Consider the following 15,276-nt stretch of genomic DNA (forward strand, 5'->3'; position numbering starts at 1 on the left):
AAATGCTATTATGATATAAACTATAATTTCTAATTTGGTATTTTAGCAATTTAAATTATAATGTTCATATTAATTGATACAGAAAAAGCATCTGGCATGATTTTTCTTCCTTAGACTGTTAACATGGTAGATACATTGATCAGCTTCCAAGCACTGAACCAGCCTTGCATCCTGGATAAACTGCAGATGGTGGTGATGCCTTTAAAAAATCATTGATCAGCTTCCAAGCACTGCATCAGCCTCACATCCTGCATAAACTGCAGATGGTGGTGGTGCATTTAAAAAAATATATTCCTGGATTATTTGTTAATGTTTTGTTGATATTTTTTGTGTCTGTGTTAGTAATAACATTGTTAGCAGTTATCATTCTTTTTACTGTCTGTCTAGTTTCAATATCAGAACAACATTCTGCTTTAAATGTTGGAAAGAATTTCCTCTTCTATTTTCTGAAAGAGATTTTATAGATATGGTATTATTTCTTGAGTAGAATTCATCAGTGAATCAAGCTTGGTCTGGATTTTTTTGAAGGTTTTTAATTACAAATTCAATTCCATTAATACTATTAGGTCTATTCCAGTTGTCTCATTCATCTTGAGTGAGTTTTGGTTGTTAGTGGTTTTCAAGGAACTGGTCCACTTCATCTGTATAATGGATGTAATACTTGTTCAGATGTTTGCAGTGTACTTTTTCATACCCTTGATGTTGGTGGTGTCTGCAGTGCTATCCCAACACTCAATTCCCATATTGATAATTTTCATCTATTTTTGGGTAGTTTTGTTAGAGGCTTAACTATTTTATCAGTATTTTAAAAGAGTATTTAAAAAATCACTTTTAATTTTTATAGATCAGTATGTATTCTGCTTTTAATTTAATTGATTTCTATTATTGTCTTTATTTTTATTTTTATTTTTTTTTTGGAGAAGGAAGAATTTTATTATTTGCAGCAAGTAAAGAAAACACCGAGAATATTTCCCAAAGCAGTGCCTCCCTGAACAGCAAAATTGGAGTTTTAAGCTAAGAGTGTATGCATATTCATGAAGGGGCTTGAGCAGTGTATGCATATTCATGAGAGGACTCGAGCAGAGGAAAATTTGGCACAGAATTGGAGCAAAGGTGAACAGATTCCAGGCTCTAGTTGACTGAAATGACCAGGGTCAGTAAAGGTCAGTATCACCGTTTCTTTTTTTTTTTTTTCTTTTTTTTTTTACTTTTTATTTTTTTATTAGTTGGAGACTAATTACTTCACATTTCAGTGGGTTTTGTCATACAATGATATGAATCAGCCATAGAGTTACACGTATTCCCCATCCTGTTATTAGTTCCTTCCTGCTTGTTTTAGCTTTATTTCCCTCTTCTATTTCTAGTTTCTTTTGGTGAAAGCTAACATTATTGAACTGAGATCTTTTTTATTAATATAAGTACTTCTTTAATAATATAAGTACTTATTGTTGCAAACATCCCTCTGAGCACTGCTATAACAAAATTTAATGCTACAAATTTTGATATTCTGTATTTTAATTTTTATTCAGTTCAAAATGTATTATCAGATCTATTGAGACCTTGTCTTTGACTTAGGTATTATTTAAGGACCTGAGGTTTAATTTCTAAGTGTTTGGAGATTTTCTTGCTATCTTTCTTATTTATTTCTAATTTAATTTGATTGTGTCAGTGAATGCATTTTATATGATTTAAATTATTTGATATTTGCTAAGGTTTGTTTTATGACACAAAATATGCTGTTTCTGGGTTAAAGATTCATGTGCATTTGCAAAGAATGTGCATTTTACTGTTCGTAGAGTATTCTATAAATGTCAGTTGGTTTCTGGTGTCATTCAGATCTTCTATATCCTTGCTAATTCTCCCTCTATTAGTTCCATATATTAATGAGATAGGAGAATTAGACTCTAATTATAATTATGCATTTCTCTATTTCTCCTTTCCATCCTGTCAAATTTTGCTTTATGTATTTTGAAGCTCAGTTATTTGCATACATATTTAAGATTCTTAGGTCTTCTAGTTCTTTTTTATATCTATTACTTTACTTTGTTTTCAAGTAAAAATTTTAATATAGAAACTCCAGTGTTTGTGCAGTATATCTTTCTCCATCATTTTATTTTATTATGTCATTATATTTGAATTGAACTTCTTATAGACAGTATACTGTTGAGTCATAACAAAGTCTTTTATGAGTTTATTTAGACCACATACATTAAATACGAATTTTGATACGTCAGTTCTTCATTTCATCATTTTTTTCCTATTTGTCCTAGTTCTCGTTCTTCTGTTTCCCCCTTTCTGCCTTCTTCTGGATTATTTAAATGCTTTCCAGTATTCTATCTGTATTTGTCTGTAGCAGATTCTTAATTGTTTCTTTTAGGGATTACAATAATATACTTACTTTCTCAGTCTGCTTAAAATCTATATTTTAATCATGTTAAGTGATTTGCAAAAACCTTGGAAACAATTTGACCCTTATCTACTCCTGTTGGTGTTGTTGCTACTTGTATTATGTCTACATAAAATAAAAGCCCCATGAAATAGCGTTGTGTTTTCAGTCCACAGGTATTTACCATTTCTAATGCTGATTGTTTTATCCCTGAAGTTCCAAAGTTCCTTCTGATACCATTTCCTTTCTAATAACCTTCCTTTAGATTTCTTTTTTTTTTTTTTTTTTTTTTAGAAATTCTTTTAAAGGATGCTTCCTGGTGATGAATGCTTTTGGTTTTCTTTCATTGGAGATATTTAAAACTTTTACCTTCATTCCTGAAGGATCTTTTTGCTGAACACAGAATTATCAATTGACAATACTTTCAAAATAGAAATATCTTGCCATTTCCTTCTGGCCACCACATTTCTGATGAGAAACTTACTGTCATCTGAATTGGTGTTTTCCTACAGGCAGCGCATCATTATTCTCTCTGGCTGCTTTCAAAAAATTCCTCTCATTGTCATTAGTTTTCATCAGTTTGCTTACAATATGTCTAGATGTGAATTTCTTTGAGTTTATCCTGTTTCAGATTCATTCAACTTCCCAGTCTCTCTTTTACCAAACTTGGAAAGTTTTCAGCCATTATCTTTTCAAATATTATTTCAGGACCAACACTTTTCCTCTCCTTCTGGAAATTCAATTACATGAATATTATATTTTTTATTATTAACCCACAGGCCCCTGAGACCCTATTCATTTTTTTCAATATTTTTTTCTTTCTCTTGCTTAGATTAGATAATTTCTATTTATCTATCTTCAAGGCCCTTGGCTGTTCCATCTCAAATCTTCTACTTAGCCCATCCAGTGCATCTTTTAGTTCCAATGCTATACTTCTAGGTTTTAAAGTTTTCTTTTAGCTTCCTTTATATAGCCTATTTCTTTATTGAAGCATTCTCTTTTTCTATTTGTTTCAAAAGCATTTCTTGTTATTCATTACAGTTTTGTGTAATAGTTGTTTTAAAGTCTTTATCAGTTAATTTTAACCTCAGTGTTATTGGTTATCTACTGATTACATTTTCTTATGCAAACTGATTTTTCTGGTTCTTTGTATGCTAATAATTTTGGATTATTTCCTAGATATTTACAATACTATGTTAACAAACTGGGAGCTTTGTTTAAATTCAAGGAATATGTTGACATTTTTATTTTCCAGTCCTGTTGACCTGGTTATGATCTGCCCGCACATTTCAACCTTCCCTCTGTGGTCTGTGGCTCCTATGGCAGTCCAGTTTTCAGAGTTTTTGCAGTACTTTTCAGATCTGCCTCACCTTTGCACCACACAGTGGCCAGTCTGAGTCCTGGGTGGTAGCTTCTTCACTCATTCTCAACTTCTTGGTCTATAATTAAGACCAGTTTGAGGCACATGTAGTTCAGAGGTGAACCCAGGACTTCATAAACAACTTATAACATCACTTTTTTGAACTCTTTCCTCTCTGTGTTCTTCCAATACTTTCCAGTTTCCTGGGGCTCTCTTTTCATCCACATCGCCAGAAAACTAGGGCTCTATTTAGCCTGCTTTATTGTGCTTTCCTATTTACTTCTGTTCCTGTACCTACAACCATTGCCAAGTGATGGGGAACAGAGAAAGAAAACAAAAGTAACATGAGTCTGCCACTGTTGCCATGGGGTTGCCCGGGAACTGGAACCTCAGAAAACAGAGATAAGGGTGAGAGGGATGAGATTCCTGTGCTTACTGACAGGAGTTCCTTGTCCCCTCCTCCAGTCAGGACTAGAGGACTTCCCCTGGAACCCTCTCCCTTTGTGATCCCATGGCTAAGAGGCATTGGAGGAAGGGGCATGGTGAATTCTGCTTTCTGTTCCCCGCTGCTGTTTGCTTTCCAGCATCCTGAGATAACTGCTTCATGAATCCTGTCTGTGCAGTATTTAAAGTCATGAGACAATGGGAAAAGATCACCAGTGGAGAATAGACAGGAAAGAGGGCAGAGAATAGAGCCTTGGGGAACCCCAACACTATCCCACTGGCAAGATGAAGAAGGTTAGGGAAAGAAGGGAAAGAACAGAATTTTGTGGTATGCTGGCTACCAAGTAAAGAAAGTGACTCAAAGAACAAGGAATCATGGGAGAATTCCCAAGCTGCTGACAGGTCAACTCAGATATTTATCAGAGAATAAGAATTGGACTTAGCAATGTTGAATTCTCATTCGTGACCTAGAAAAACCAGTTTCTGAGGAGTAATGAAGGAGAATATCTGTCTTATGTTCAAGAGAGACTAGAAGTAGGGAAATTAAAGATAGAACTCATTTTATTTCAGTTATTTGGGGGCAGTGAAGGATATGAAAGAAATTAAGGTGCAGTTGGAGGGGTAAGTGGAGTTAAGAGCATCAAGGCTTCCAGTGTGAATATTAAGAACTACCAGAAGGCATTAATGCATAGATACACTTGATGGATTCTGTCCTCTCATTTTCTCATTATTTCACCAATTTCAGGCATTTCAGCCCTCAGCAAAATGTCTTATACTTAGTAGGTACATATTGGATGTTTGCTGAACAAATTACATGATATTTCAAACAATTTCATGAGTGTTTCAGGAGAGTCTGATGTAGATTCTATATGCGTGCCTGTGTACCAGGTCATTCAATCATGTCTGACTCTTTGCGACCCTATGGACTGTAGGCCCATGGGATTAAAATTCTCCAGGTAAGAGTACTGGAGTCGATTGCCATGCCCTTTTCCAGGGGATCTTTCCAACTCAAGGATTGAGCCCGCGTCTCTTATGTCTCCTGCATTGGCCGGTGGGTTCTTTACCACCAGCGCCACCTGGGAAGCCCTAAATGCTATATAAAAAACACATGATCCAGAGGTAGTACTTTTTCTCAATTATATTAGCAACATACACTTATTTTATTATAGGTTAATACATTCCTAATGAAGTACAGATTATCAGTATAGACAGTGATTCTATGAACCCAGGCAGTTAGATTTCTCATAAATCACTGAAATACATTAGCAAGGGTCAAGGCAGTTCCTGTTGCCACTACTTACTGTCCCCTGAGCAGAGCAGAGGGCCCAGTGTATAAGCCGCTTCAGAATGTGGCCGCCCTCTGCCTCTCATCACAACCTGAGTAACCGGCAGGTACTTCTTATGGGAAAGGACTACTGTGTTGCTGGTCCTAGAAAACAAACACAACCACCTTAACATTATTTTTAATAATATACAGAAAGGTAAAAGCATTTTATTGCAGTTCAAGGGGTATTAAGCTAAATTTGTAAACATATAACAGGAGGGAAATCAAACAGCTCATCCGAACACTTACAAACATACTAGTGTACTGAATGAGGTCTTCTGAGGACCAGAGACCTTTGTTCATCTTCAGGGCCATAGAGAAGAAAGCAGGCAAGTCCAAAATTGTGGTCATAGGAACAGACATGAAATTACATTTCAATGCAATTAAGCAGTTTATTGCTGTTTGCAATTCAGCCAGTCTGTCATACTGGAATGTAAAATTTACAGACGCAAGAGCAGTCTGCGTTGATTTAAAAAAAAAAAAAAAAGCAAAAGACAAAAACCAAAACCATCTGACTGACAAGAAATAGGTTTTCAATTTTTGGAACTTGTTTTTTTTTATTAAAAGTTTCAGAAATTCCTACTGTGGTTATGAGACATTTCCTTATTTGTTGAAGCCTTAAATTTAAAAACAAAATCAAAACAAAATACTGATTCAAAACCATGATGAAGATATGATACAATGTATTCTTAAAATTAATAAATGGGCTAATGCATGGGAAAGTGTTTTGCCAATGATTTTCACCATCCATTCATTCAACAAACACTTATTACACATCCTCTGTTAGTCATGCCCTGTGTGTTGGGGAAGTGAACAGAAAACCCATTGTCAGTGTCCCCCAGAACCCTAGTGGATGTTATAAATAATAGAAATAACAATAATATCATCATGTAAGTGACTATTTGGGGACATATTAAAATCTATGGTTCAATACAATTTAATGACTGGAACAGAAGCCAGAAGACCTGGTTGGTAAGCTGTTTGTACTGCCAATGTCCTCTCTGGACAAAGTAGAAAGGTTTCAGTAAGCTGTTCATGTTTTTCATTTTATATTTCAATTACATATGTACTTCTAATTTATGGACAAATACTGGTTTGTCAATTGTTCTGTGTAGAACCTAGCAAGTTGTCATTTTTAACAATTACAAAATCACCAGTCACTCATATATATATATATATATATATATATATATAGTAATTGTTCCAAATTATATATGTATTTATATAAGTTGAAGCATTATCAAAAATAGTGCAGGTCACCTCACAGCTTTGCTGCAAAAAAAAAAAAAAAATCTTCCTAACTTAATAGTTAATCATTCCAGTGCGGTTAGGCATCAAAATATTCTTGTAAATTGGAAAATTAAAAATTATTAAGATTTTTATTTTATTTAAAAATTTGAGCACAGTGACTGGCAGTGCATGTGGTAAGATATGAAAAATAGGAACTAAACACCCTAAAATTGAAGAAACAAATATTAAAAATCAAATTGCTTCAAAAAATCAGACTGAATTAAGCCACATGGTTTTATCTGGGGAAGCCCCTGCGGCTGCTACTGATAGAAGCACACGGGCTTCATCCTAAACACAAAATACCCGGCTTTGTTGGGATCACAAGCTAGAAGGTGCCACTGAATTACAGGGCGATCAGTATGGAAAGTTATTTTGTTATAAACATAGGAATAGCACACCAAATTAATTCCTGGTATTAAATATCAGTAAGCATTACAAATAAATATTTTAATTCCTATGACTGCTATTTTGACAGATATCTTAGAGGAAAAATGTAAGTGTATTAGTTCTTCATTGAGAAACTGAATTTTGAGGAAACCTTTAAAAGCTACACTGTCTAATATAGGAAAAAGCTACACTGTAGTTCTGTTTTCAACACTGACAATGCATTCACAAACCTAAAAGAAACTTTAAAGTATCATAATGCAAATAGTGTGCATTAAGGTAGATAATATCATTAAGTACCTTCCTGAATCTGAGAAAATTTCAAACAATTCTTACTTCAAAATTCCTCATTAGTATAGATCATCCCCAGCTGCCCATGCTTTATGCAGAGTACTGTAACGCATGGTCAGCAGCGCGTGCTCACGCTCAGCCACAGAGTGCTCGACTCGCAACGCTATGGTCACCAGACTCATTCAAAACTGCCTAATTTACGATTATATCTCACTTTGCTTGCTTTTCAATTTTTCCCCAAATCTGTAAACATTGCATTTCTAGGCAAAAAATTTTCTCACAACAGTTTTAAACATTCAGTAAGAGAATTTCCAAAGTCACTCTTTTCAGAGAGTCTAATGCTTTAGAAATTCTGTTTATTGTTTGTCATTAGATATTTTTGAGGTATAATAGAGCTTTAAGAACACTGAGTTGTTGGGAATGTTGCAGGGGAGAAATACTGTGTCAACTTTAAGTGTTACAATCATTGGGGAGAAAGAGGGACTGCTGACTATAGCTTTCATCATCCAGAATCACATACTTTGAACGTTCCAAGCTCTTTATCGGGTTTTGCTGTCCTACTGGCTCACCCCTTTGGCAAAGTCATGCTGTATTAATTACTGAGGGATCATTAAGACTTCTTCATGTCTGGTAGGGCTGGTCTCCCCACCTTGTTTTCATCTTCATAGTCGTCTTAGTTATTTATGCACCATTCTCTTCCAAAATAAGTTTTACAACCACTTTGTCAATACTTAAAAATAATAAACAAATGTTTAGCATTTGTTTGGAATTAAATGGAATCGAGAAATTTATTTGGAGGAGAGATGCTTAGATTTCCTATTCATGGCAGTGGTATGACGTCTCCATTTATTTCGGTCTTCTGGATTTTCATAATAAAGTTTTATAAAGTCTTTTTTTAATCAAAGTCTTGCATACTTTTGCTAACTTTATTTCAAGATACATTACTATTTTGTTGCTTTTGCAACTGGTGTTTATAGGACTTTCTCATAATAACACATTCTTGATAAGAATTCAGTTATTCTATGATTCAGTAAGTAGTCTTACTAAGTTCTCTCATTAATTTCAATAATATTTCTGTTTGTTCTCTTAGGTTTCCTTTGTTGACAACCGTATTTTCTATGAGTAATATAATCTTTATTTCCTTGTTTCCAATCTTTCCAATTGTGATTTTGAATTAACTCACATATATTTTTTAGCTTTCTATTATTCATTTCTAACCTAACTGCGTTGCTATCAGAGAAACTGTCCATAGGATAACAAATGCACCAAAAGTTTTTGAGTTTTGCTTTATGAAAAATTGGGAAAATCAGTTTGCAGAAATGCACCACATGTGCTTGAGAAAATTATGTGTTCTATAATTTTATGTTCCCAACAAATCAAGCTGTTAACTTAATTTGAAAACATTCTATGTTCTTACTAATTTTTGTTCGATTACCAATTACAAACAGATATTCTTATCATGGTTGATTTGTGAATTTCTTCTTTCAGTTCTGTCAAAGTTTTTTCTATATATATTTCTAGTCATTTTTATTGGAAGCATACATATTTAGGATTGTTAATTTTCTCGTGAAATTAAGAAGTATCATTATATAGTAACAGTGATTTTAATCCACCTGAAAAACCTTTAAAATTTACTGACTTTGTGATATTTAGCTGGTAATTCTTTGCTTTCAATATTTCCACTTGTACAAACAAGATGTAATATGAGATCTGGATCTAAATGGTTATTTTTGTCACATTTATTGTGCATGATTGTTCACACATTTTTATCTCAGACTTGTTGCTTTCTCTTCTTTTTCAATCTCACGCTCTATCTTCTTTTGCATTAACTAAGTTTTTAAAATCCCATTTTTCTTTCTTCCCTCTGCTGAATTGAAACAATTCTTTAAGGGTTATATAAATTTCAATATATACACTTTAAGCAATTTAATTCTAATAAATATTTACAAAACAAGTTTAAATTTCAACAATATTTTTATTTCTAAGCAGTCTTTTAGCTCCTTTGTAAACCACAATCATCTTTGTTAATAGGATCTGACTGCTTTCTTATGCTTCAACTTCACACATATAGTCATATGTTATCAGTACATGTTTTCCACTTCTATGTTTATAATTTTTTCCTCAATATTTCTTCCTGCTTCTGAAACCTTCCTTGTAATATCACTTTCTTTCATTCTGAGAACCATTCTTAAAAACCCCTTTTGTGTAATTTCATCTTAAAAGCTGTAGGGGGGAAAAAAAAAGCTGTAGGGGGAGAACTTAGATTTCTACACTATTTTGTTTTGTCAAAAATAGTCCTGGTTACGTGAGGGTATTTTTTTTTTGAAGTCTTAATTTCAAAAAATAGCAGAAACAGGATCATGAAGTTTTAAAATGTTTAAGTGTGGTAACATTGCAATACTTAATGGGTTGACGAGTTGCTGGTATAATCAGTCAACTTAGAGACCATCATAATGAAGCAAATGGTCTCATGTGTTAATGTTAACACTGTCAAAGACTCGATCAAAAAAACTTGGTCTAAGGTTTGCTGTGTTTACTGAGAAAACAAATTCTTCCTAGCAACTGTTTAAATAAATCTCACAGATGCTACAGACCTTTTGAGTGGCCTGTGATTAAAAAAATATGGCTTGCTTTAAAAAAAAAATCCCTTTTGTGGAGTCTGCAGCTGGTAAATTTCTCCAGTGTTGTTTGTCTATAATTTTATAGCGCTAATTTTATAGCACTTCCTAAAATATCAGCTCGGTAAACACCGGGAGTTTGACAGGCATCTCACTCCTGCCCTCTAGGGGGCATGCTGCGCCCTCTGTGGGCTGGGCTCTGGGCTGGTCAGGGAAGGTCAGCTCTCTGGCTGTCTCTCCTTTCAGAGTCTTCCTTTCCTTTCTCCTCCTTTAAACATTCTCTTTAGTGTTCTTTGATTTCACCATGGATGTCTAGATACAGATTTACTTTTATTTATTTACTTTTAGCTTGGTGTTTTAATATTTCCTCAATCTGGAAATTTCTCAGCTAGTTGAGTACTGCCTCTTTTAGTTATTATATCTCAAATCTTTTCTTCTGACACTTTAATCACACACATGTTCCATCTTCTTCACATGACTCTTCAGTGTCACCACTTTCCTAGGTCCCATTTTATTTTTCTCCATTCATTTTGTGTGTCATTTAATTTACACACCTTTTCTACTAATATCTGATCCAAAAGTTTTTTTTTTTTTTTTTAATTTTTTTTTTGATCCAAAAGTTTTAAACTGAGTAATATTGTCATTACTAATGACAATATATTTATTTCTAATATATATTGATATACATGTTAATATATTCATTTCTAAGCATTCACTTGGTTCTTTTGTAAATCACAGTCTTCTTTGTTAACAGGAAGATTCTCATGTTTCAATTCCGTTTTAATTTTTTGAGCAGCTCACATATTTATTTTATCTTATGTTTTTAATATATCCTTGATCTGAGATTTTTAGGCATTGGATCTACTCTTTGGGGTTTCTTCTGCCTCTCAGTCGTGTCCTCTGGCGTTGTATAACCCTGGATTGTGAGTCCACGTTTGGTAGCGTTTTATCATGGGAATCCTGTGAGACCTGTGTGAAGGGGATGGCGGGTCTCCAGGGAGAATATCATGTAATCTCAGGATGAGCCACTGGTGCTGCCAACCTGTGGCCATGTTAACCAATTTAAGGACCATCCAAGTTATGTCAATTTGGGCACCAAATCTGTGTGAGAGCAGGTCTGTAGACATGAGTTTTCAGGGAAAATTTTTTTTTCTACTCAGAGTGCTAACTAGAAGATCTGTCCTCATTCACTTTTTTGGGGTTTGTAGCCTTCTGAGACCTTCGGCTGCATGGAGAATTTTGTGTTCTCTGTATTCTCTTTCATGGACTCAAGGCCTTGTCTGGTTTCTCCTATGTAGCCATTCAAGAAATCAGCGGGAAGTTTAGGAAGGTCAGTAAATAATCCATGGCCTGGTCATTTTATTAGCTGAATTAACTTTAAGAAGTCTTATATTTCACTTTCAGTGAATGGGAAACATTCATTCCTATTTTGTCTTAGTAGAAAAATAGAACAGACATGCTTAGTTATCCACCAGTAAACAAAAAGAGCTACCTAATATTTTAGGCTTCTGATTAATGACACTATATGCACATCACAGCTTATACTTTTAAGTTGCTAGGGCATACTTTAATTTATTCTCTTTATTGTACTGTCATGGCCAATGTCTGCCTAAGGTACACAGTTTAAGCAACAAAAAATTACAGTTTGCACAGGGAAATTATATGGAAATCACCATTCATTCTGGTCAGCATCACAGTTGCAGTAATATTGAGAATCAATGCAGTCCCCCTCTAATCCACAAGTACATTTTTGAGCATCAGGCTGAGAACCTCCCCAGTAAGTGTGTGTTTCATTGGTTCTTCCAACCCACCAGCTCACTGGGGTTCCATCTGAAAGACAAGTATGAGAAAGGTGACACCTACTTTGACCCCCACTACCTGCCTCCCCAAAATAATTCCTTTACTCCTCTTTATTTAAAGCATAGAGAGACTTTTAGAAGTATATTTTATATTTTAACTCTGCAATAGGATCATTTTTAGGAGGACTCCCAACTATTTAAAAATATATACTTTAATGTCAAGTCATATCATCATTAACCATTTTTTTTCTTTTATCAGAAAATGAGCAAATTGTCCCTAACTCATTCAAGCATGATGTTTACATATTTCTCTTGAGGACTCCAATTACATCATTTCTGCAGAAATAATGTTCAAGAAAGAATTGTCATCAAAATAGAAACCAGAGTAATTTATACATTGAATCTAAAATCTGTTTGCGATCCTATTAATAAAATGCCATTAAAATGTTTCATGTTATGCAAAATACAGAATTCTTTCACTTTATGTATTAGCTAAAAACACTGGCACTTCCTAGCATATCTTTAGTTTCTTGGGAATATGTACTTATACTAAATGGGTTACTCTGGAAACTAAAGAAATGGCACTAGTCAGCCTTCTTCATGCCTGAAGTGAGTCTTTGGTTTGGACAAATCCGAGACAACTACAGAGTGGATCTTCAGCAAAACCCACTGCTCAGTGCGATGCCTAAGTGACAGGAGCAGAGGCTGCCTCAGCTCTGCAAGATTGTTTATTCATGCTGAAGACGCTGCCGAAGCCCCAGTGTGGGATTATAGAGCACCCGGAGGAGGATGTTCAGTGAAGGTGGCGCACACAGGAAGGTGGAGAGGAAACAGTCCCTGGTAAACAGAGATTCAGGCCAGGGGGGGAGCAGGGAATGGAACTGACATTAAATCTGTCAAGAGTCTGTGCTTTTCACTCTTAAGTTGTCCCCATCAGGCCCCCACCAAGAATCTGTAGCAGCTTCTTCCTAACTTACAATCGTCACTGCTCATTATGGCTCCCTATTCAATAAGACTTTGGCTTCTGCTGACAACCTCCCAGCTTGTAAACACATAGACTGCATTCATTACCATGCACTGCGGGCCCAGTGGGTGTGATGTGCGCCAAGAAATCAATATCAACCATCATTTTTTAAAATGTGTTGAAAACATCTCTAGGAGGTGGAAGATCTTTTCAGCTTAATATTTAATAAATATTTAATAGGTATTTTTCAAAATTCCATCTTAAAAATGTAATTATTCAACAGCTTCTTTCATTGACTGAAGAGCAAAGAAATCATTATATGCAAATGCACAACTGTGTTTACATTTTTCTCTCTAAAATGAGAACCATTAAGGGTTCTTAAAGGTACAAAATGTATGTGGCTCCATTCAAAATTCCTTTGAGTAACCTAGAGAATTTGCATAAGAAAGCATTAGGAAAAAAAAAAAAAAGAAAGCATTAGGAATAACATGAAGAAGAATTAGAGGCTGAAATGAAAAGGAACAGGAAAGACAGCAATGACCAGGGTTCACAGCTCCACTTTCTCAATTGTTTTAGCCCATGGGTCACTGTCCTCGCCAGCCACTGCGACCATCCTCAGTGACCTTAAGCATTCATAGTACGGTGATGGAATGGTTTCCTAAAGTCAACACAGTCACACAACTTCCTCTTTAGCCACCTGTAATCATATCCCCGAAACGATCTATAACACGGAGACCTTAAAGATGCTGAAGGAAAAATGTTCCAGGATCTGAGCGAGATCCTAGGCCCACTGCTCCTCCCCAGCCCTCTTGGAAATCAAAACCAACACGAGGGCCGCTGCTCTGAGAACCCAGGCTTGTTATAGCTCCTCTCGAGATTACCACCACCACTTGGTCTCCTGATAACTTCTGAGAACATGAGGGTGGAAAATTCTTGAGATAAGGCTGAATTGTGACTGATGGTCCCCAGTCTGTCCTATAAAATTCCTAAGCTACTTGCTTCCCATACTGCAGTCCCCTTGCGCTGTTTTCACATTGCAGCCATCTAATGAGGGACCCAGGTTCAGTGTAAAGAATCCATTTGCAATGCAGGAGATGCGGGTTTGATCCCTGGGTTGGGAAGATCCCCTGGAGAAGGAAATGGTAACCCGTTCCAGACTTCTTGCCTGGGAAATCCCATGGACAGAGGAGCCTGGGGAGCTACAGTCTGTGGGGTTTCACAGAGTCAGACAAGACTTAGCAACTAAAACAGCAGCAACGAGGGACCCAGGCTTTGTTGTTTTCACTCCTTCCACACAAGTGTAACATCAAAGCTCATTTGTGTCTATTGATAAGACCTAGCAAATTAGTGCAAACTTTTAAGGTGTATCAGGCAACACTATTTGCCTGCCTCATCTCAACCTTAATTAAGCACATCTGGAAATATGTAGGTCTGCAGTGAATTTGTTTAAATTAAGTTTGCACTAAAAATTCTCCAGCAGCAGCATATAAGAAATGCAAATAACTTGAGCATGTATATTTAATGAAGTCCTTTATTTTGCTTCTTTAGTAGGTGTTTATCAAGTTTATAAGTCTTTTCTCTTTCCATCTTTTCCCCTAGCCTCAATTAAATACACATTTAAATACCTGTTGGTGGTGGTGGTGGTGGTGCTAATGTACATATTCATACAAAGGGCTAACAATTGAGTAACCACAGGCAAATAGACACTGGCCTCTCGGGTGGGACTCCTTTGGCAATCTGGGTCATGTCAGGTTCTGGACGAGACCATCTGCTTCTGTGTATGAGTTTGCTCCCTGGCTCACGGGGTGGCTTTGTCTTAAGGCTTTTTTAGTGGTTGGTTTCAACGCTACTCTGTCTTTGTCTTGTTTTCCCTGGTTAGAGAACCCATAAACAATACTCTCCTGGAGGCAGCTTTCTCATTCTTCTGGGAACGTAGAATTTTAGTTCAGTGATCTATTTGGCAATAGATCTAATTAGCAATTTAGTTAGCAATCAACTAACAGTAAGCACTAAACCCAATGCTGCTGCTGCTAAGTCACTTCAGTCATGTCTGACTCTGTGAGACCCCATGGATGGCAGCCCACCAGGCTCCCCGGTCCCTGGGATTCTCCAGGCAAGAACACTGGAGTGGGCTGCCATTTCCTTCTCCAATGCGTGAAAGTGAAAAGTGAAAGTGAAGTCGCTCAGTTGTGTCCGACTCTGTGAGACCCCATAGACGGCAGCCCACCAGGCTCCCCCGTCCCTGGGATTCTCCAGGCAAGAACACTGGAGTGGGCTGCCATTTCCTTCTCCAATGCATGAAAGTGAAAAGTGAAAGTGAAGTCGCTCAGTCGTGTCCGACTCTTAGCGACCCCATGGACTGCAGCCTACCAGGCTTCTCCGTCCAGGGGAGTTTCCAGGCAAGAGTACTGAAGTG

General features: G+C 36.1%; 1 protein-coding gene across 1 annotated transcript in view; it reads right to left on the reverse strand.

Moving 5' to 3' along the window:
- Positions 1–15,276, reverse strand: part of LOC122430107 (contactin-associated protein-like 3) — a 191,998-nt gene that overhangs the window by 15,638 nt on the left and 161,084 nt on the right. Inside the window, exons 14-15 of the mRNA XM_043450906.1 lie at positions 11,771–11,927; positions 5,492–5,619 (exon numbers count right to left, since the gene is read on the reverse strand). Of these exons, the coding sequence (XP_043306841.1) occupies positions 5,492–5,619; positions 11,771–11,927 (285 nt within the window). The remainder of the gene's footprint in view (positions 1–5,491; positions 5,620–11,770; positions 11,928–15,276) is intronic.

The sequence above is a fragment of the Cervus canadensis genome, chromosome 28, assembly GCF_019320065.1.
Source record: "Cervus canadensis isolate Bull #8, Minnesota chromosome 28, ASM1932006v1, whole genome shotgun sequence".
In the NCBI taxonomy this organism is placed as follows: Eukaryota; Metazoa; Chordata; class Mammalia; order Artiodactyla; family Cervidae; genus Cervus; species Cervus canadensis.